Source organism: Elephantulus edwardii, unplaced genomic scaffold (genome assembly GCF_000299155.1).
Source record: "Elephantulus edwardii isolate Elephantulus edwardi_28Jun2011 unplaced genomic scaffold, EleEdw1.0 scaffold00134, whole genome shotgun sequence".
Classification (NCBI taxonomy): domain Eukaryota; kingdom Metazoa; phylum Chordata; class Mammalia; order Macroscelidea; family Macroscelididae; genus Elephantulus; species Elephantulus edwardii.
In genome coordinates, this window is record NW_006399884.1 from 8,244,055 (window position 1) to 8,267,938 (window position 23,884).

Here is a 23,884-nt window from a genome sequence, read left to right on the forward strand (position 1 = left end):
TAATTGTAAACATTTTAGAAGAAGGGCCAACATATACATCTTAGGCTCAGAATGTCCACCTCAAGGTCATTCCACCTAACACCAGATGAGATGGCATTTTAGTGCAAGTGACAAGCTTGCTGAGTCCTTGTTGTTATGTACCCTGTCAGAAAAGACTTATAGCTGACCCTGTCCCAGGTTTTCAGAGTCAGTAAACCACACAGGAGGAGACTGCCCATCCTACTCCTACAGAGAAGCTGGTGGATTTGAACCATGTGCCTTTGGGATGACAGCCCCGCTCCTTGCCACTAGACTACCAGAGCTACTTTGTGCCTCATTGTTCTTGTTATGCACTATCGAGTCAAACCGACCCATAGCTGACTCTCCACTGGGTTTTCAGAGGCAGCATATCACATGAGAGGAGATTGCCCATCTTTTTCCTGTGGAGCAGCTCTGGAATTGAACTACATGCGTTTGGGATTGCAGCACAGTTTCTTACCACTAGGCTTCCAGAAGTGCCTCATTAGTTGGACATAAACTCCATTTGAGGAAGAGAACATATCATGAAACGTATATACTAGTTTCTCTAATAGAATTCCAAGAGTCACGAATAAGAAACACTCAGACAAAACTAGGGTATTCAGCCATCCCTTTTTATCACCTTTCAGTAGCCCTGGTAGATCTGTGGATTAAGCATTGGGCTGCTAACCTAAAGGCCAGCAGTTTGAACCCATCATTTACCTTGCAGGAGAAGGGTGAGGCAGACTGCACTTAGAGAGTCAATGAGCCATAATGACCTGGAACCACCTGGATCTGAGCTGTATGAGTAGTCCACCTTTGAGCCAACCCTCTTGACCCTTCCTGATTCCTTACCTCCATTCCTGAGTTCTGCTCCTACCTCCACTCCTGTGTCTGTGCCAGCTGGAAGACAGATAAATCAATTCCTGTGAATAAGCTGGGGGCCAATGGCACTCCGCCCATGGGTGCCGGCCACATAGAGGGACATTCCAAGGAGAGATTGGTACTCGGAAGAGGGGTGGGAACTGGCTGATCACATGAGTCACATCCAAAAAGGAGGTAGATCATATGCCTGCCTTTTCCCATCAAATCTGACCAAGGATATAAAGGAAAATCCCAGAGATGGTGATGAAATTCAACTAGGGTGAATTAAGATCTGTGAAGATCATTCTTGGGGTAAAATAAGTCAAATGCAAAAAATTATTCCTCTTAATTCCTCATGTGGAAACCTCTGTGGTGAGGCGGCGTGGCGTCACTGCACTGGCTCTGACTCAGCGACCGTGGGCAGCAGCACAGACATGGTCGGTCGTGTGCCATCCTTCCTGCTATCACCATGTTTGGGCCCTCTGTTGTGGTCACTGTGTCGTCGGTCCATTTCATTGAGGGGTCTCCTTTTTTTCACTGACCCTCAATTTTATTGAGTATGAGGACATTTTTTTCGTTTTGCTTTTTTTGAACCCTAGTGAATAACAAGTGTTGGTAACATGTCCAAAGCATGTGAGATGTAGTCTCACCATCCCTGCTTCTAGGGAACAATCTGACTGCTCCGCTTCCAGGGCAGGTTTGTTCTTTTGACAGTCCATGCTTTTCCAATGTTCATCACTAACACTATAACTGTGACACATCAGTTCTCCATCAGTAGGTCCTTATTAATTATTCCGTTTTCTCATGCAGGGACATCAACTGAAAATACTGTATAGTTATAAATGTTGTTATGTTCTGTCAAGTCAACTACAACTCATAGTGACTCTATGAACAAGAGCTCTGAACCTTGCCCTATCTTGAGCCAACCTTACCATCCCTGGCACACTTGACACCATTTCCACAGTCACTGTGTCAGTACATCTCATCCAGGGTCTTCCTCTCCTGAAATGATCTTCCACCCTTCCAAATATGATATCCTTCTCCTAACTTGCCCCTCCAGACAACATGCCCAAAAGTATGTGAGACAAAGTTTCAAAATCCTTGCCTGCAAGGAGCAACTTGGTTTCACCCTCTCCAGGGTAGACTTGTTTGTTTTCTTGATAGTCCTAGGATGTTCGATACTGTTTTCCAGCACCACAGTTCAAAAGTATGAATTCTTCTTCTGTCATCCTTTGTCATTGTCCAGCTCTCAGGTGCATTGTAAGCAACTGAGAAGGCTGTAGCTTGGATCAGGCACACCTTAGTCTTTAGACTGACATAGTTGCTCTTTAGCACTCTGGAGAGGTCCCTGACTTCAAATTTTCACAAGTACAACTTGTCTTTTGATATTCTGACTGCTGGTAACAAGGGTGTTGATTGTGGATCTAAGCAAGGTGAAATAGTTAACAACTTCAATCTCTTCCTCCGAAATTATAGGCCTTAGAAATCCCTATGCACAATAGAGCACTTTTAGATTATGAGAGGTAGCACTGGAGGCTGAACCTTTATATTGGAAGACACCAAAATTAGGAGGAAGAGTTGCAGACATCCACTAATAACTGGAATATGGAACATGTGAAGTAGGAATGTAGGAAAATGGAACACTGTTAAAAAAGAAATGGAACACATAAGGGTTGACATATTAGGCTTTAGTGAGCTGAGATGGGCTAGCATTAGCAGCACTCTAACTCATACAATTATGTGATCTACTATGCTGGCAACAAAAAAGTGAAGAAAAATGGCATTACATTCATAGTAAAAAAGGTCATTTCTAGATCCATCCTGAAGTACAAAATTGTGAGTGACAGGACACTTTTGTATGCATACAAGAAAAACACTATCATTCAAATATGCACACCAACAATTAAAACTAAGGAGGAGGAAATAGAAGATGTATTACAAGTTTTGCAGTCTGAAATCGATTACATATGCAACCAAGATTCATTAATGATAATTGGTGACTGGAATGTAGAAACAAGACTGTCATAAAATTACCTGGGGAGTGAATGAAGTGACCAGTAGGCTAGTATTGCTTCGCTCGAAGCCCTGACCATGTAACAGTGCATGTTTAGTGGCACACTGGTCTAAGCATGCATTATTCTGTTTAATTTTTTCCAAAAAGAGGTACAGTTACTTCCAAATCAAAATCCTCTTCATCACCTTACTCTGATGCCTCAAATACAGAAGCAAAAAGCAAAGTGGTTAAAGATGGTTCCAGCTTTCAGATGTGCCAATTCCCACTGGAACAGCTCCTTAATAATAAAGAGCAGAAGAACTCATGGTGCCCAGCTACCATCATTGAATTTTCATCAAGGAATCATTGGCAGAATCATAATCAAAAGGGGAAATAATTTAAAATCCTTACAGAATACAGCCTTACTTAATCCACTCAGACTGCAGAAAGCTCCAAATCAATGGTGTGAGAAAACCTTCAAGATCCTGAACCAAAATTATCCCCTAGAGTCTTCTTTAACCTCTTTAGCTGAAGTAGTAAAGACTGTTGAGCACGAATATTGTGCACCTTTAGAAAATTACTTATATGAGAGCAGATTGTCAGTAGTAACGCAGAAGCACAGAGGAGAAGTTGAAAAGTCAGTGGATCAAAGTCAATGGGAGTGAAATAGCATGGGTAGCGATCGTGAGAATAACACTGCATAAGAACATGTAACCAGTATTACAGACTTGTGCAAGCTGAAGCTTAGGAATGAGTGTGTGTTCTGCTGTGTATATTTCCACCAGAATTACAATTTAGAAATATTTACATCAGACAGAGCATAGAGAGTACCTCTACCCAATGTGCACAGCGATCAAGCCAGTTCTGACCCATTACCACCCTGTAGAACTGACCCTGAAGGTTTCTGAGGCTGCAGTCTTTACACGAGCAAACTACCTCATCTTTATCCTGTGTCGTGTTTGGTGTGTCCAAGCCACCAGCCTTTTGGTTGGCTCTTAAACCACCACAACACTAGGGATCTTTGGTGAGTACATTATGAACTCTTTAAAAATGTCTATTTTCGTTATCAGTAGACTAGTATGTTCCTGTGTCTTGTCCCCCTAACATATTTTCCTCTTGAAGATGTTTCTGAAATGTGTAATGTGGTTCCTCAAGTGGGTAAGCTTTTGCACACAAACATTGGGTCCCACTGAAAGGAATGCTGCCTGAGTCAGGCCTGTGGAATTAGACCTTGGGGGTCAGCTTCCTGCCCGTGGAATGCAGCGGGAAAGTTCCCACAATCCGAGAGGGGGCCTCTCTCAGGACATTCCGTGAGGGAGGCATCCGCAGAGGGTTTCTGCAGACAGTGCCCCGTCTTGTGATCTCTATTAGCATCTCCAGCTACTGAAGGCCACTGTGCCCCTCAGCAGGTCCCAACCACATTCCACAATGTGCGCTTGCAGCCTGAGCAAGGATAGGGGTTGGGGTGGGATGGGGAATTGGGTGAGCGTGCACAGCAGGCAGCGTTAGACCTTCTTCCACTGCTGCAGAGAAAATCCAGACTCCTGGTATTAATCTAAGTTTACAATATTCCCATGATGAGGATACTTACTTCTGACCAGTGTCTAGGTCAGGTGCACATTAGTCTTTAAACTGACACCTTTGCTCATTAGCACTTTAAGAGGCCCTTGGCAGAAGGCCTGCCCAATGCAACACATCATCATTTGATTTCTTGACTACTGCCTCTATGGGTGTTGACTGTGGATCTAAGCAAAATAAAATCATTTGCAACTTCTTTTTCTTCATTTATCTTGATATTATTAACCCAGTTGTGAGCATTTTTTGTTCTTATTTTCTTTTATTATTATTTGTGTGGGTGTACTGTCAAATCAGATCTGACTGGTACAGGAGGAGATTGCCCCTCCTTCTCCAGCAGAGCATCTGGTGGATTGGAACTATGCACCTCTGGTATTGCAGTGCAGCTTCTTGCCACTAGGCCACTAGAGCTCCCTGGATTTTTTGTTTTATGTTGAGGTAATCCATACTGAAGGCTGTAGTCTTCAGTCTTCTTCAGTAAGTTTCTCAAGTCCTCTTTGCTTGCAGCAGGCAGAGTTGTGAGATGTGTGGACACAGTGACTACAGCAGTGGGCACAGGAGAGGTGGTGAGGAAGGCGAGGGATTGGATAGGGGTTCGCTCTGTTGTATGTAGAGTCACTGTTAGAGTTGACTCGATGGCACCTAACAAATGATGAGGTTTGGGGAAACTCCATCATAACCCCACAAGGGAACATATGAAGTTGAACAGCTTTGGAAACACCTCTGGGCAGCTCTGCTTTGAGTCACTGGATCCAGCTGAGTTGACTCTACGGTAGTTAGCTTTTTAATGATGAGAACAAGGACATTTCATTGGTTCCCACTGTCTGCAGCCACATTTCGTTCACACCAGTCACCCAGACCTCAGCATCCTCTGTGGTCTGGTCCCTTTCCACATCTTGCTCTATGATTTCCCACCACTTGCTCTTCACTCGTGCTCTTCCCACTGCCTGTCATGCCTTTTTCAACCTTCTTCTCCGCTGATCATAATCTGTTTTAAATTCTCCCTGCTCAAAGGCCCTTATTTCCCTGAACTTCTCTAGTTGCCTTGCACTGGCCCGGGTCACTTGGGTAGATGCTGAATTTGCTCCCTGAGGGTGCAAGCCTTCTCTTGCTCCCCTTCCTGTCTCCTGCAGTGCCCCACCTTATCTGTAGTAGCGACTCAGTACCTCTTTATTGAACTGAATCACAGAGCTTCCATGATGCAGTCTCCATCCACGTCATGGATCTCCTGTCACTGGCTACCTCCTAACCTGTGTGTGAACACATGGCACATCACAAAGTGTGCTGCAGAGGACCACATCACTTCTAGAAAGCTTTGCTTGATCATGGTCTGACCTAATACTGAGCTTCTGACTCCTCTTAATAAAATTAAAGAATAAGGACATGCCTTGAAAATTCTTGGAAAGTTACCCTCCCTGGAGCCAGTTAAGGAAAACACTGTTATGATTTCTGGGTTATGTGGCCACCGTGTTATTCGTCTTCAAACCCCAGTCTCCTTCCTGGAGGAACCCCTTGACGACTTTGGGTCTTCTCTCAGTGGTGGGGCAACAGTACTCAGCTTGTGATCTTGGGGATTCTGGGAAAAAGGGGAACAGTCTCTGTGTCCATCAGCTCCTGCCTCAACCCCTCACCAGCTCCCTGCTCAAAGGTGGGAATTACAGACAAGGACACAGGGTGGGAAGTGGGTGCTTTGGGCTGGACCTTTCCAAAAGCAGTGAAGGGGACAGCTGTGACGATCCTTTATTCATATTTGTATTTTTATAATCTACTTTGAAGAGTTTTGTGAGTCCCAAAGGAGTCCTTTCTGCCTTTCACACACACCCCCTTTTACTTTAGAATTTCCTCTAAAGACCCACAAAGGAGATTTAACGAAGCCCAGATTTAGCACTTTAATGAGCTTTTGTTTCTGCCTTCATTGCTTCCCCCATTTTCAGCTGTGCCCTCAGGCTTATTAACTATCTCTGGGATGGTGGCTCATGGTCATAGCATTCAGCTACTAAGCACAGGGTTGGTCGTTCAAATTCACCAGCCCCTCCATGAGAGAAAGACGAGACAGTCATCTTCCACAGAGATATGCAGCTTCAGAGGCCCGACAGGGCAGTGCCCCTGTGCTGTCCAGGGTTCCCATTAGTGAGATTCAACTCAATGACCATGGGTTGGATTTGGTTTTGGAGTCACACACTTTGCAGATGTTTCTGGAAACACCTTCACTTTGTGTGTGTGTGTGTGTGTGTGTGTTGTGACAACACCATGTCATGGCAGGTGTGGGCCTGGCTGACACAGAGCATGAAGAAGACTAGCATCATAAGATAAATTCTCATGGCTAGCTGAGTAAATTTGCCACTCAGGATCCATTTAGGACACTGGAGGCACAGGGGTTCGAATCCACCAGCTGCTCCCCGGGAGAACAATAGGCTCTTTTCTCCTGTGTGATTTACTGCCTTTGAAAACCCACTGGACTGTGAGTCGGTTCCAACTTGATGTCACACAACAACAGGTGGCACAGCGAGTTCAGAACTTGGCTACTAACCCGAAGGTTGATGATTCAAATCTACCAGCAGGATTTGAACTGCAGGAGAGAGGTGAATTAGTGTATTTCCATAGTCGGTTATAGCCTTGGAAACCCAGTGGGATAGGTCTACTCAGGCCTACAGGATCTCTACGAATCAAGATAGACTTGCCAGCAGTTGTTTGCAAATAAGAGCCCTAGTTATGAAGTGAGTCAAGTGCTTTGTTGTTTACCAAAGGGCCGGTAGTTCAAGCCCACCCCAAAGAGCAAGAGCAAGAAGTGTCTGCTTTATCAAGATTGTTATTGTGTGCCATGGAGTCAGCTCCAACTCACTGCAGACCCTCCTGTAGGTTTTCAGAGGCAGTAAATCACACAGAAAGAGACTGCTCCTCCTTCTACCACATAAAAGCTGTGGATTCGAACCGTGTGCCTTCAGGTTGGTGCAGTTCCTTACCACCAGGCCACCAGACCTCCATTCTATAAAGATGACAGCCTTGGAAACCCTATGCAGCGGTTCTCGGTCGTGCATGGTTGCTATGAGTGGGAACTGATGTGATGGTAGTGGGTTGGGTTTGGTGTTTTGGGTACTGGATCTGTTCTGAAAACCACAGTGACCGTTGGTTGGAGATTCCTTTACATCCCCATCTCTCTCTCTCTCTCCAGGAACCTCGGACAAGTCTAACCTGGAGCTGATCACTCTGACGTGCACCTGTGTGGCAGCAACCCTCTTCTGGCTCCTGCTAACCCTCTTTATCCGAAAACTGAAAAGGGTAAGAGCATATCAGGTTAAGGTTAAGGTTAGGCCCCTTTGGGTGTGGTGTTTGAAACTGCCAGATCTGATCTCAGAATAGATGCCAAGTCTTATCTCTTTCCTAATCTCTGAGCTGGAAAACACTGAAAATGAACCATTTAGATGCCTCTCTCCCACAGAGTAGAGCATTCAAAAGCCGTTTGCATTGATGAACAGATGAGTCTATCTCAGAGACTGATTAAGAATATATATCTTATTAAATAAATGGTTTTTTTCTTAAAATCTGTGTGTGTTCTTAGTGAGCTCTAGTGGTGCAGTGGTGAGGCACTGCCCCACCAGCCCAAAGACATGCAGTCTGAATCAACACGAGCTGCCCCTTGGGAGGCGGATGAGCAGCCTTCTCCTGTGTGATTTACAACCTCTCAAAACATGCTGGAGGGTCAACTAGGAGTCATTTCTGACTCAGTGGCACGTAACAACAACAATATTTTATTAAAAAGACATACAGATCGATATATAGAGATCTAATGAGCTCCGATGGTGTAGTCCCACAGGGAGTTATACTGGCTAACCCAAAGGCCACACCACTCTGGCATTTTGAATCCATCAGTCATTCCTTGGGGGAAAGACGGGCAGTTTCCTCCTGTGCCGTTTACAGCCTCTGAAAGCCTTCTGGAAGGTCAGCTGTGAGTCACGTCTCACTCGAAAGCAATGAGTTTGAGTTAAATAGATACATATTGTTGTTATATGCCATTAAGTTGGAACCAACTCATAGCTAACCCTCCAGCGGATTTTCAGAAGCTACACATAGCTTCATGGGAGATTTCCTGCCTTTCTCCTACGGAGCAACCTGTGGATTCAAACCATGTACCTTTGGGTTGGCAGCGCAGCTCCTTACCACTTGTCCACTGGAGCTACTTAATAACAATCTGCTATAAACACATCCTCTGAGTAAGGTAGAAACTTGCGAGAGAAGGAAAGGGGCAGTATTTCCTTGTAGAGTGCTCGTGGTCATTATAGTGAGAACCAGCACCCCTGACCTCACGCCTCCCTTATCGTAGCAGCTGATGGGTTCCAGCCTCTGACCTTACAGTTAGCTAGCAGTGCTTCTGGAAAGAAATGTGGGTGCAATGTAGGTCTAAATTGTGAATTTTTGCAGTTGATAAGCAAGGAGGAAGGCAAAGGATAATATAATGCTAGAATGCTATAAAATTTTACAAGAGCTTGGTTGTGGGGAACAAGAAAACAAGGTATCAGAAACCTATCCATGTGGTTTCTCTAACCTCAAGAAAACTTCCTCACAGTCCTCTTGATCCAACTACATTTTCTGGTTTGGGTCCCAGTTTGCACGGGGCCGTGTTCCAACCTGAGCTCACATCGCTGCTTACTCTCCTCCAGGCCCTTTTCTGACAGCAATCAATATATTTTTTCACTTGATACTCCCAACAACCCTGAGTGTGAGATAGTGCCACCATTATCACTTCTCCACAGATAAGGACGCTAGAGGGGTTAAGTCCCTCACCAGAGGTTACGCACCGGCCAGAAGCTGAGCCGTGACTCACATGCTCTCAAGCCCTTAGCTAGGAGGCCCCAGGCTCAGCATCAGTAGCTGCTCAGTGTTAGTGTCAATTGGAAAATAAATATTTGTCAGCTAAGTTTCTACTATCATACTCTCCTCAAAGCCCCAACTTAAGGTTTCATGGGTGTTTACTCTCACTTGAGATAAACCATCAAGCTCCATAGGTGCTTCATGGGTGGGGAGACTCATTTCCATGCCTTGCCCGCACCTCTATCAACACAGCTGCCAACCTCCCACCCACCCTGCTGAAAGCTGAGATGTCCCTTGCTTGGCCTCAGCTATCCTGAGTTCTTTGAGGATAGGGGATTGCTTTGTGTGGCCTTGTCTACATGGGACATTGGAAAGTTCAGTTATAAACCAACTCCAGCATCATCTCTGATAAAAGCCCAGCACCATCTTACAAGAGTGTGGATTCCTCTGTGCTTTACAGACCTGCCCAAGAGGCAGACAGACTGAGCTCAATCATCTCCCCAACGTCAAACACAGTCAAGCATAGATTGTGACAGATGTGCTCTGCCTCTTCCTTTGTTGCCACCCTCTGTGGAGGCCAGGCAAGCCTTTCTGCCTAGGGCGATTTGTCACACATTTTAGCGATAATTTCTATGTAAAGGGGAACAATTGCCAGTGATGGATGAGGTGAGCAGTGACAGCCAGAGTGGGGTGAGTAAAGGCTGAAGAATGTGTCTGCATGTAAGACATGCCTATGAAGGGGTTGTCTTCTCTCCTCGAACTCTAACCCTGCCCTGGGTAAGGCACCACACAGTTTCCAACCCATTGAAATGAACCAGACACAACTCTAGGCAAGAGCTAGCCAAATCCACTTACATGGCAAGCTTCCTTCCCTGCTGTCCTGGCCAAGATTTTGACCACAGAAATGCAGTCATCAAATGAATATGTAATTAGAAGGAAGTAGACCTGTTGATATGCAGTGAAGACACTGTGTCATGCTAGCTGTGATCTGAAATAAAAGCCATTTTCTGGACTTGGACTAGATGACAAGATAAAGTCCTTCAAGGCACACGCCCACCTTACTTATCTGCTGTTGTTCCAGTGCCCAGCTAACTCAAAATGCAACTCTGTTAATCTACTCCTTGAAAAACTGCTTCAATTTCTCACTGAAGGAAGATCTCATCCTCATTTCACTAAGGGCCTGCTGATCTCTCTTATTTTCTGTATTTATTTTTTCTTCCTGTTTTGTATCATCAAATCAGATCCAACTAGCACAGGAGGAGATTGCCCCTCCTCCAGTGTATGATCTGGGGGATTCAAAACCATGTGCCTGCAAGATTTGCAACACAGGTTCTTGCTACTAGGTCACCAGAGCTCCCTTGATCTTTTCAAGTAGCTGCAGCCACGAAAGAGGTCAGGCCTTTTGAATAAACACATGCAAAATGAGCCTCACATTCTTCCCAGAGATCCTGAGTTGACTGTGTGTCAGACCTTTCTTGAGGATGTAGAAAAAATACAATCGGGACAGTGGGGGCCCATCTGTTATGTATATTCTGACTTGCAGAGAATGGTCGTGGAAAGTTATTTTTAGTCACCATTTGGAATGATTTTGAGAAATGCTTTGCATTTTTTCTTTTTGAGAGAGGCTATCATGTGGCCATTGTTTAAGGACAGCGTGGCTAGGATGCCACTGGAGAATCTGAGGGCATTTCATCTGAGAGGGTGGTGGGTTTGGTTCTACAGAAATGTGGGAATTGTATGGAGCTGCTTAATGGGCATTGTATGCATGTGGAGGTGTATGGGAAGGAGTCATTTTTGTACCTGCCCACACAGCTTCAAACAAATGACACACTCAAAGCAAATGTTGCCAGTATTGTTCTGAATTGGACATCTGGTGTGTTCAGAGTTTGCCTTGTTGATAACTTTAAGATCTCTTTTTCTTTCGTAGTCTCCTCCTGAAATAAAGACTGACTACTTATCAATTATAATGGATCCAGATGAAGTACCACTGGATGAGCAGTGTGACCGGCTCCCTTACGATGCCAGCAAATGGGAGTTTGCCCGAGAGAGACTTAAACTAGGTAACATATTTGTTCAATAGATTCATAAGCCTATACTGAGTTCCTAATCCATGCAAATCACTCTGCTTTGAGAGATGTTAAACTTGGGACCTGCTCCTGGAGAAATACAATAGGCATGCTAGAGGGTCATCGAAAAAGATAGAAAATGCTGTATAAGGTAGAGTGATACAATTGCTGCAACATTGGGCTCAAACATAGCAATGATTGTGAAGATGGGTCATTAAGAGTTGGAACTGACTCAGCAGCACCTAAAAATCAACAAAAACAAATAAGATCAAGGATTCAGTCCCCCAGCTGCTTGCAGACTAGCAAGGGAGAGGGACACGGAAGTAAAGGCTTCTGATGGGAAGCTGAAATGACAGGACAAGGGAGTAGGATGCAACTATTAGTCATCTGCTCAGTTATTATAAGGCACCGTCTCTGAACATACCCTAGGGATACAAAGGTATTTGGTTCCATTTTCTCAAAAGACTCAGTCTGATGGGAGAGACCAGACAAATGAGGGAAGAAGAAAGAGAGGGATTCAATCCAAAGAGTAAGTTTGAGAATCCAGGCACTCCAAGAGAATGAAATCACAGTGAAGCTTGATGTGTGGGGCCCAGAGCATGATTGAAGATGGTAGAACAGTGGGTTGTATATTTGGTGAAGGACGAGATGCTCCTCTGTAGAGTTTGGCAGCTTTCATGAACAACTTCCTCCTTTGCCCTGAAACCAAAAGAACTTGATGATTCCCAGCTACAACACAGAATATTTTCATCAAAGATAGAAGAATCTTGGTCAAAAGAGGGATGGAATATGGACTTGAATTTCAAATTCTCCTTGGAATCCAAACTTTCTGGAGCCACTGAGGCTGGATGAGCCCCGTGGGACAAATTTTAAACTTTAAGCTAGCTCTGGTGGCCTAGTGATTAAGAATCTATGCTGCTATCCTGAAGACCCACAGTTCAAATCCACCAGTTGCTCCACAGGAAATGGGTGATCTCTTCCCATGTGATTTACTGGCTCTGAGAACCCGATGGAGGGTTAACTGTGGGTTGATTCCAACTCAGCGGCACACAACAACAAAGAAGTATTTGGACCCTAAAAAAAGAGCTTATCTTAACTAGTAAGTATTTCTGATTTGAGCCTTGAGTGCCTTTAAAGAAATCTGACTTCTGTGTGAGGTCACATTGACCACAGCACCTCAGAAGTATGGATGGGAAGCTTAGGAGCTCTGTGCTCAAGATGATGGGGGGGTGGGAGGATAGTGTGGGGAAGGAGGGTACACCACACGAAACATGTAACCAGTGTCCACGTAGAAACTGTTGAAATCTTTGTGTGAAATTTCAACAATTGTTGAAATCGTTGTGTATCTTTGGCTGGGTATATTTTCACCATTTTAAAAAATAGATAAATAAAAACAAAAAAATGCACTTTGTATAAACAAGCAGATGGCATACTCTGAATCTCCCTGGGTGTTCGAATGTCTGGACAAAGAAGAAAATTCCCAGGGGGTGGGGTCATTTTCAGTTCTGATTTTGAAAAGTTGTTTTTTTCCAGGTAACATAGATGCTGTAAATATCAGGCACACGTGCTCTCCCTGAGGTTACCCCACTTCCTCTGGCTCAGACGTCACAATGCAGATCCATTCCAGCCTGTGGTGCTACAGAACAATCGCAGCTTCAATTACCTCTGCCCAAAACATTTGGGTTGTGGCTTCTGGAAGTTTGCCACTCCCACCTGTGTATGCCAGAGTCATTAGGAGTGGGAACTAGGAAAACAGATTGTCGGGTCATGCTGCTGGAGCCCATCACTCTCCATGCGAGAAGCATGTGACTCCAGATTCCGTGGCATCCCTTCATTCCCTGCGCCCTATCCACACACAAACCAAGCTGGGATGAAGGGGGTTGAGAGGGCAGAGAGGGAGGAATGGCTTTTCTTGTTCCTCTCTTGGGCCTTGAAATGCCTTACAGAAAGAACTGGCCTGAGAATATGTTGTTTGGCTTGTGCAAGAATATTGAATATCAGAATAAAGCTGGAGATATAGGTGGAAGCTGCTGATGGGGGAGGGAGAACATCACCTCAGTTTAAAGTCTTGTAGGGCAGGTGGCACGCTGGATGAGGTCCTCGTACAAGCCTGAACTGGATGGCGGCTAGTTCAGCCTCTCGATGACCTTGGCAGAGAACACAGGATCGTTTCCCCACAACCATGAACCATTCCCAGGTCACATTCCCCCCACCCCCCAGAGTTATCAGTTACAGTCTAATGTGCCATCACAACTCCTGACTTTGTGTCACTGGGACCCTTATCACATCAAGAGAAAGGGCCCCCCTGAGGCTCTGTGGGGTTAGATAATTCCATTTCGTGAGATTTTTCTTATTGAAAATGTTTCTTCTCATTCATTTTCTATGATTTGGCCCACCTTTCCTTGAGATCTCTGATGGAGAGAAAGGCTATCAAGTCAACGGACTTGGTCTTTTCAACACAGGGTGTGGATGCAAGGGCCAGAGATAAAGATGGCGGAAGGGAGGCCCCCAAACTGACATTATTGCTTAAACCAAATAAGTGATTGAAAGTAATTTGATGTCTGGCAAGTGTAAGCAGCCAAGATTATGCACAGAGGGATGCTGTAAGAATCACAGTGGGATTGTAAATATAAATAGATCTGCAGACAGAGCTGTGTTTGACTTGAGTGGTATCTACCTTCTAGGTTGCCCTGGGGAAGGAAGTGCCTGACAGATGAAGGTGGTAGGGCGGAGGGCAGAGGTATTGCTACCACTGCAATTCTTAACATCCAGGAACAAAAGGAGCCTGTATTGTTGGTGACTCTTCACTAATGTGAGAGATAATTCAGTTCCTAGAAATGTATCATAGGCGATGGGAGAAGACCTAGCATCACGTGGCTCTATTGGAAAATAAAATCAGAATTACCTAATATGGGAAACAACAAAGAGAGCCTTGAGTTTGGCAAGTGGGTGGTGCCTGGGCTAGAGCTGCCTCTTGAACAACCAGCCAACCCCTCTCCCCAGAGTGTTCTGGGGACCCTTAGCCAGTCAAGGACATTCTTGGAGGAGATTCTGGTATCCTCACATTGTATGGCCTAGCCCATTCCTGAGCTGGCATTCTAGGCAACGCCAAAGAGGATTTTAAGGGAAAAGAAGGATCAGGCGCGGTCATACCCCATGTGACCGGATTCCTCCAAAAAACTAGTACCCTGGGCCAGCTGCAGGATTCCAACAGCATCAGATGATTAAAGAGCCCATAATAGCTGTGTGCAGTTTCATAAGGGCATCGTCTGCTTCCAAGAGACTCAAAGAAGTGCAAAGTCTCAAGGAAGCCAAGTAGGAGCCCTCTGATTCCCACTGACTGCAACGTCCCCAAATACTTGTTAAAACAGAATTTGTTGTGTGGATTTAGAGAAGAATGTAAGCGTAGGGACTAAAGTTGGGGATTGGTTGGGGACCAGAAAAGAACCCTGCCTGGCCCAAGCAAGCAAGGGTCTTAGGGGCATGTGGAGAGCGGTCCCAAGAAAGAGGTCATTGTGGTTATTTCGCAGACTCAGGACAAGACACTGTCTTTAGTTTTTGAACGAAGGCACTGTCCAAAGTTTTTAAAGGAAAAATCTTTTTTTTTTTACCCTAAAAACAAACAAACAAAACCAACAAAGACTAAACCTCCAACCAGAATGTACCACATCTTACAGATCTGGAGAATGTGCCTGCCAGTGCACGTCATACCTGATGTCCACGTCCAGCACTGCAGTGTCCACCTGAGGCTTTTATTTAAACTTGAGTCACCATTCTGGTCTGTTTTGTGAACATTTTGACCTAAAGAGGAAAATAGACATTATATTCCTTCCGATGTCTCATGCTGGTGGGCGGGCAGGGGGAGTGACACCAAGCATAGGCTTGTCCATGGAGGAAAACACGTCCATCAGCTGTGTTCCCCGCTAATGCAGAAAGAGCACTAGGCAGGCAGTCCTCATTAAGGACAGACAAAATCCAACTCACATACAACCCATACACAATCCAACCCCTGTAACCTATTCAAAACTGCAACAGTGAATGAATGGAATTCCAAAATCTCTGTAGTTGTGCATTGAAATTAAAAAGAAATAAATTTTAAAAAATTACAACAGTTTGTAACACAAGATGAATGCTACTGCATTTGCAGTGTGCCTTTGAACATTATTCATAGAGAAGAAAAAACATCCTCCTTGCTGTTGAGTCAGAACTGACACATAGCTCACTCTTCACCGGGTTTTTTGGAGGCTGTAAATTACATGGGAGGAAATAGCCCATCTTCTCCCTCAGAGCAGCTGGCAGATTCGAACCACCTACCGTTGTGTTGACAGCAAAATTCCTTACTCATGAGGCCATCAATTCTCCCTAAATATTATTGTATTAAAGTGTTTTATTGGAAGATAAAATGGAAGGCTCCTACTTGGCTTCCTTGAGACTTTGCACTTCTTTGAGTCTCTTGGAAGCAGACAATGGCCTTATGAAACTGCACACAGCTATTACGGGCTCTTTAATCATCTGATGCTGTTGGAATCCTGCAGGTGGCCCAGGATACAAGTTTTTTGAGGAATCCGGTCACATGGGGTATGGGATGGAAGTGTTTTTTTAATGTTTTTGTCTCCTGCATAAAAAGGTACATTATATATTATTTCTTTTACAGTATATATTGTTGTTATTGTGTACTGTAGAGTCAGAACTGACCAATAGCTCACCCCCTGGCAGATTTTCAGAGGAAGTTAATCTTTCTGGAGAAGATTGCCCATCCTTCTTCTGCAGAGCAGCTGGTGGACTCGAATTGTGTGCCTTTGAGATTGCAGCACAGCTTCTTACCACTAGGCCACCAGAGCTCCCTATATACAATAAATATATAGTTGTTCTTAATCAACTTGCTGTTTGTAGAAAGGTGCACTATATACTATGGTTAGCTCTGGCAGTTAGAAGTTGCACTGCCAACATAAAGGCAGAAAAAAAAATAAATAAAAAACAAAAAAAAACCAACATAAAGGCAGACAGTTCGAATCCACCAGCAGCTCTGGGGGAGAAAGATGGGGAGTCTTCACTCATGCAGTTTATTTCCTTTGAAAACCCAATGGAGGGTTAGCCATGAGTCAATTCCAACTTGATGACACACAACAACATAAACTGTATATACTAAGACAAATATTTGACTAAGTGACATTAGATCTAAACCGTACCCAGGTGTTCCAATTTATGTACAAATTCAATTTAAAGACAGATTTAGGAATAGAACTCATTCATAATCCAGGGGCTGCCTGGATTATGCACAGACACAATAATTAAAGGCTACTAAGATTTCACTGAGGAGCACTGGCGCCGTGGGGTACTGTATTCCGTAGGGAGAGGCAGCGCTTCTCTGGTGTTTAGATCCACCAGTGGCTCCAGGGCAGAAAGATGGGAAGTTTCCTCCTGTGTTATTTACAGCCTCCAAACACTGCAGAAGAGTCAGCTATGAGCTAGTTCTCACTCGATGACAATGAAGCGTGAGGGAGAGATGATTACATTAGTAATTTATCCCTGTCTCGGGTGATTGTTAATGGAAGATTCAAAACAGAGACCATGGTGAAGACATCTTTGTTAATGGATCCTACAAACCCATTGCTATCGAGGCAGTTCTGACTTCCGGTGACTCCATAGAACAGGACAGAACTTCCCCCTTTTCCCAAAGGGGAAAACTTCCCAAAGTTTTCCCAAAGCTGAAATCTTTACAGAAGATGACTGTCTCATCTTTCTCTCCTGGATCAGTTGGTAGGTTAGAACTGCCTACTTTTTGGTTAGTCACAGAACACTTAACCATCATGCCATCTGGGTTCTTTGGTTACTGAGTAGTTGCTTATAAAAGTTTAAAGCAGGAAAGCTTTAAAAACTGAACAAGAAACATGAAAAAAAATTAAAAACCACCCCAACACAACTATGCCCTTTGTGAGGAGAGATTGGAGCATGAGGAAGGAAGGAAGGAAGTCAGGTTAATTAAGTGAAGGCCCGGTCTGAGAAAGAGGCTTGGCTGGGAGAGGAGGGACTGTTATGTTAACACTCTTAACTGCTGAGACTACTTTTGATCAGTTACGTGTTTGGCTTGGTATAGTTTTGTAGTTTCCCCCAGAAGAGCTAGAAAACCGTGACTTCTTTGGCTCACTCCTCCTTCTGTCATATACTCGAACTGCTCTTTCTCTAGGCTCACATTAGCGTCCTGTTTCCTGAGGGTGCAAAAGTAGTCCCTGACTGAACGGTTGCTGCAGTATCCCAGGGAGCAGGCTGCCTGAGGGCATCAGTCTTAACCTCTCAATGCCATGACCCTTCTAGTTACCTATGACTATATTAAGTTCCCAGTCTGCATTAATATACAGAGGGCTTTCAGCATGCCAGGCACTGGGCTAGTCACTTGAAAGGTTAGTGCGTGGTTCGTCCCCTCTGAGTCAGCCTATCGCATGCCAGGGTTAAGAGTCATCACAGCAAAACATAATGTACTGTGGTTTCAAGGTGGCATGAAGGAATCTTTGGGTGCTTATTGCCTTTGGCCTCCACCTCTTATTGATTGAAATAAATCACTACCAGTGACTGATGTCTGACAACAATGATGTCAAGAGATGTCTAAAAAAGACTAGGAATATTTTGCCTGGCAAGAAAGGAAATGATGGTTTTTAAGGTATGAATTATTATTATAACTAACAATTGTAGCTACCATTCTTTAGTTCTCCTTCTTTGCTAAAAAGAGATCAGAAGAAATGATCTTCAGTAGCAAGAAAAGAAGTGTAGACTAAATTCAGGCTTGATAATGATGTTACTAAAGCAGAGCAGTAGTAACCTAGGAATGGGTAACTTTGAACCATGAATAGGAGCATGGTCATCTGCCAGCACCAGATGCCTTCAGAGGGCCACTGTGGCTGTAGAGGATGTCCAGTGGAAATGGAAGAAATGTCCTGGACATTTATTTACTCGGGTGAGGTCAGCTTGTTAGAAATGACAAAGTTCAATGTCTCATATACACACATAGGGAAAAACATTTATTTCCTGAAAAAAGAGTTAAACTCACCCTATAGCCTTTAGATATAAAGCACTGTTATCTTCTCATAGAAACCAGTGTTTTCCTCTCATTGCAGGTAAATCACTGGGACGAGGGGCTTTTGGAAAAGTGGTCCAAGCATCTGCATTTGGCATTAAGAAATCACCCACATGCCGGACAGTGGCTGTGAAGATGCTGAAAGGTACGTATGCTACAGTTGGCCTTCACCTGAGCCTTCACATTCTTGCATTCCCTAAATGTTCAAGCCTATTGGAGATGGCGTGGGGACAGAACCACTGTTTCTACTCTGGCCATGTAACTTTCTTCTACTGCTGGTTCTACCTTTGCTTCAGGAGGTTTAGGCCAGCATAGTTCAGAAGAAACTTTGTAAATAGAACATCCTAGCACTGACCTAGCAAATCTGTTGCCAAGGACTTCTTTAAAGAGCTAGAGAGCAAAGATGGCACTTTAAAGATTAAGTTGCACCTGGCACAAGCTGTGATCTTGTCATGAGCTTCATATGCATGTGAAAGTTGGACAATGTATAAGGAAGACCCAAGGAGAACCGATACCTTCGAAATGTGATGTTGGCAAAGAATACTCAATATACCATGGACTGCTGGAAAAACAAAGAAGCCAGAGTGCCCTAGCAATGATAGTGAGGCTCTCTCTCACATACTTTGGACATGTTATCAGGAGGGACCAGCCCCTAGGAAAAAAGATGTCATGCTTGGAAAAGTTAGAGCCAGTGAGAAAGAGGAAGGCCCTCAATGAGATGGGGGGCACAGCGACTGGAATGATGGGTGGGATCACAGCAGAACTCATGAGGATGGAGCAGGGTTGGAAAGACCAAGCACAGGGCTGCTATGAGTCAGCCGACTGAGTGGCACCTAACAACAACAGTAGTATTGTCACAGGAGAAATGTTTTCTGTCACCTCAAAGGTATTTTTCCTCCCACATGTCAGATTCTAGACTACCAGAGATTTAAGCCTATTGAAATTGTGGAGTGCTCTGCTGGGACTCTGTAATGGAAATTTGCAGCACATGACACATCTCCAAGGCTTAGCTGGGATTTGACCTAGCTATGAAGTGAAGCTAGACCAATTAAGTTATATATACTGTCAAGCCCCAAACATAAAACATATCCTCTTTAGAAATTAGAAAGAAAACTTGACTCTCTCTAGTGTTAAAAGATACTACCACTCTGAAGCCCTCCTGTGTCCTTGAAAGGGTAGGAAAAGACTTCATGACCTCATTTGTGATGGAATTTCATGACTTTACCTTGCTTTAAAGTCCCAAAACTAAGAAGAAGAAACAGGACAAAAGGCCCAAAGAGAAATTTTCAGCTCTTCAAAGTCTCCAGAATATGGCCAGGGATTCTGAGGTCTGGAAGGCCATTGGCCTGGGGAAGGGAGTCCTCAGCATAGCCACTAGGAGAAAATTCCGTTTCTGTTGGAAGACTTCCAAGTTCTTAATCTCCTTCCCGAACTGACACCATCATTTCCAAAACCCTGAGGAATGTGGTTTTCCGCATCAAAAGACTATCTTGATCAAAGAAAGGCTCTGATAAAAACTCTGCGAAGATTCTGACAGTTCTTCTCTGAAAGTAGCCAGGAAGGAAGGTTTCCATCCACAGGTAAGGACTCTGTTCACGGTGGATTATCCCGATATGGAAGCTCATTTCAGCCCTTCTGCAATCCCCAACCAAATTCTGAAGAGAAGCAGCCTCTGCACATCTCCCACATGAGAAAGCACCAAGCTGGGGACTTCCAAGGGTCGGGATGAACTTCATGGAGAGGACCCTTTTGTTTTCTCTCAGCGTCCTTGTGAGGACAGGAAGTCTGCAGGGTGTTGCACTCCTAACCAAATGGCTATGTCTCTGGTAGTTTGAAACCACTAGCTGCTCCAAGGAAGAGAGCTGAATAGTCTCCTCCCATTGAGACTTACAGCCTTGGAAACCCAGTGGAGGTTTACTGTGGGTCGAAACCAATGCAACAGCAGTGAGTTCGAGTATTGAGTTTTGTGCATGAGAAACCATGGCCCAGAAAGACGCAACAGCAGCTCCAAGGCCACACAGCTCCTCAGTGCAAATGTCCAGGTTTGGTACGAGACTTCCAGCGGTGAGCCCAGTGTTCTTTCCATCACATCACCAAAATAACACAATTATTGCTACCGAATTGATTACAATTCACAACAACAGAGTGGAACTGCCCTGTAGGGTTTCCAAGGCTGTAAATCTTTCCAGAAGCAGACTGCCTTGTCTTTCTCCTACAATAAACCTGGTGAGTTTAAGCCACCAGCCTTTCACTTGTTGACAGTTGCTTACCCACTAAAGGAAAACCAGGGCCCCTTTAGTACACCACTGTGCCATAACAGAAGGGCCTGGGAGGAGCTGCTGCTCTGAAGTCTTAAAAATAATCCTGCTCTGCTTTATGGAGATAATCCAGGATCCATCCTACAGTTTCCTCAGGTAGTGCCTATTCCCTGCTCACTCCCACTGCCCTGTCCCTAGAAGCAGCACTTCTGATGACCATGCTGGTCTACCTGTGCTTCCCGTGATCCTCTGCATGGCACAAGTCTCAGTAAGAGAGCTTAGGTTTTCCTTATGGTTCAATATGACTCATTGCCAGCAAGTTAGAACCAACTCATAGCTGATCTTTCTTTATCTGGGTTTCAGAGGCTGAGAATTGCATGGGAGGAGATTGCCCATCCTTCTCCCAAAAAGCTGCTGGTGGATTCAAACTGCCAGAGAAGTTCAGCCTTTGGGTTAGCAGTGTAATCCCTACAGACTCAGCCACTGGAGGACCTCCCTTTATGGTTAATGAGCATCTGAGAACTTTGAAAGGAGATTGAGTTTGGTTTTGTTTTGGGGGTTTTTGGGTGTTGGGGTTTCTTTATAGTCCAAAGGATATTTTATGTCCCACAAAAATAAAATGTGTAGTCATTTTATAAATGCCTTTTTAAGCCATTACGTAAATTGAAAAGGACCACCAAATTCCCACTGTATAAAATTCCTATAGAACTATTTTCACTCTGCTTTCTTGCTTGAATTGGTTGACCATCTGTTTCAAGGAGAAACAGAAAAAGGAAGAATGTCCAGAAAAGGTCATCAAGTGGCTGATGCCATTTCAGAACCCTAACCTTTGTGGGCCTTACATCCAGGTCTGAAGGAGACGTGCAAGTGTAATCCGTTGTTTATTTCTCCAACAAATCCTTGCTGGGCACTAATTGTGAGCCCACCTCAGTCCCCTGGGAAAATGGCTGGAGTTTATTTGGTATTTCTTGAAAAGCAAGGTGTGTTTATGAAACAGCACATAAGCACTTATGATATTTTGCAATGAGAATACCTCTGTCCTACTCCCAGGACTGTGCCTTTCTGACATAAATCCTTGCAAGGGTGCACAGAAGCTAAACAAAACAAAAACAATCTTCTACATTAACAGGAAAAACTTGTAGACTAACAAAATAGCAGAATCCAAATCCTAAATTTAAAAGAATGGGGGAAAGCTCTAAGACACTGAAAAGGGAGCTGGAGTTAGTGGGGCAGGTTTTTTAAAAAAAAATACACAAAAAGGGCATATTTGGCTCAGGAAAAAAGCTCAGACAGCAGGAAGGAATAGGACAGAAGGACAAATGGAAACGGGAAACACAGGAAGGAAATAGGAAGAATGCTGTGACAAGCGAGAGATTTTAATCAGTTTTACAAAGATAAAATGTATATAAGCTTTTGAAGGGAAAATCAATTTGCTTTATGAACTTTCACTCAACTCACAATAAAAAAAAGATTAAAAATGCCTGTATCAGTAAACCAATGGGCTCAAGCATATAAGACATGGTGAGGATGGCACAGGATAGGACAAGATTCAGATCTGTTGTTCACAGGATCTCTATGACTCATACTCAACTCGGTGGCACCTAACGACAACAGCAACAACACTGCCATGGAACCAAGTAAAATGAAATCATTGACAACTTTAATCTTATCTCCATCTATCAGATTCTACCTCTTGGTCTAGCAGGGAGGATTTTTGTTTTCTTCATGTTGAGATTTAATGTGTATTGAAGGCTGTGGTCTTTGATCTTCTTCAAGTGAATGTTTCAAGTCTATTTCACTTTCTCCAACTCAGTGGCTGTGGGTTGGGTTGCATTATGTATGTTAGTAAATTTAAATGCTCATTAAAAAAATACATAGATCACCAAACCAAACCCACTGCAGTAAATGTCAATTCCAGTGCATAGCAACTCTCTATGAGATTTATGAAACTATAAATCTTTTTGGGAGTAGTCTCCCATCTTTCTCCCTCTGAGCAGCTAGTGGATTGAAATTACCAGCCTCTGGGTTAAAAGCCCAACACATAACTAACTATGCCAGCCAGGCTCCTTATATATAAAATTTAATCAAAGTTATTCAGTGACTAGGGTGATGGGGGTAGGTGTGTCGGAGGCAGTGAGATTGGTACAGGATAGAGCAGGGTTTAGGGTTGCTATGAGGAGCAGGTGACTCGATGGCACATAACAACAAATCAGATATAAAGAGCTCTGGTGGAAGTACAGTCTGTAGGAAATGGTGCTATAACCTGAATGCCATGCCTCCCTGGCAGCTTGAATGCACCATCTGCTCCTCAAGAGAAAGATGGGCTATCTCTGCCCATGCAGTATACGTCTCAGAAACACAATGAAGACGTGTCAGTTAAGTCACTTCTGACCTGATAGCACTGAGTTGAGTTGAAAAACTGGATGTATATTTTAACTCATTGTTGTTGAGTCGGAACCAACTCACAGGACCCTCCATCTGGTTTTCATAAGCTATAAATCACAGAAGAGGAGACCGCCCATTTTTCTTCGTCAGAGCCACTGATGGATTCAAACTGTTCACCTTTAGGTTAGAAGTACAACTTCCTAGAGACAGTACCAATCTATACCACCAGAGCTCCCTATGCACATGCACAATATTTATGTAAACTAAAATAGAGACCTTGACCTTTGTTTTGGTATATATATATATATATATATATTAGTTGTTGTGTGCCATCAAGTCTGAACCGACCCATAGCTGACCCTCCAGCAGATTTTCAGAGGCAGTTAATGTCAAGGGAGTAGAATGCCCACCCTTCCTTCTCAAGCGACATATATGTGTATATGTGTATATATAGTCTTAGAAAAGAGTCTGGAATTATTGTGATTACCTCTAGGAAGGCCAATGTGTTGGGATAACTTTTAACTTTGTATTATAAGTATATATATATTATCATGGTGTTAGATGATTTTGCAGCAGTATATTAAGTCACTTTTAAAGTTTAAATATATTTTTTCTGCATCTCATCGTGTTGTGTTAAGGGGAAAGGTTACAGAGTAGACAAGATTGTCACCGGACAGCTTCTAAGTAGTGCTTTCTACAGAAAGTAGAAACTCTGTGACATTCTCACATATGACCTGCTTATAACCTGAGAAGAATTTTAGAATTTCGGATGAGTGAGAAGCAAAGCCTCAGGACCAGAGACAGAACAAAGTTCAGGCTCTGCTAATTTCTGGCCTGATGCGGCTTATCTCTGAGAGAGGCTGAA

At 43.9% G+C, this 23,884-nt stretch overlaps 1 protein-coding gene across 1 annotated transcript in view; it reads left to right on the plus strand.

Annotated features, from left to right (window-relative positions):
* Positions 1–23,884, plus strand: part of FLT1 (fms-related tyrosine kinase 1) — a 223,193-nt gene that overhangs the window by 162,529 nt on the left and 36,780 nt on the right. Inside the window, exons 20-22 of the mRNA XM_006894087.1 lie at positions 7,602–7,708; positions 11,166–11,298; positions 18,417–18,521. Coding sequence (XP_006894149.1) covers positions 7,602–7,708; positions 11,166–11,298; positions 18,417–18,521 — 345 coding nt within the window. The remainder of the gene's footprint in view (positions 1–7,601; positions 7,709–11,165; positions 11,299–18,416; positions 18,522–23,884) is intronic.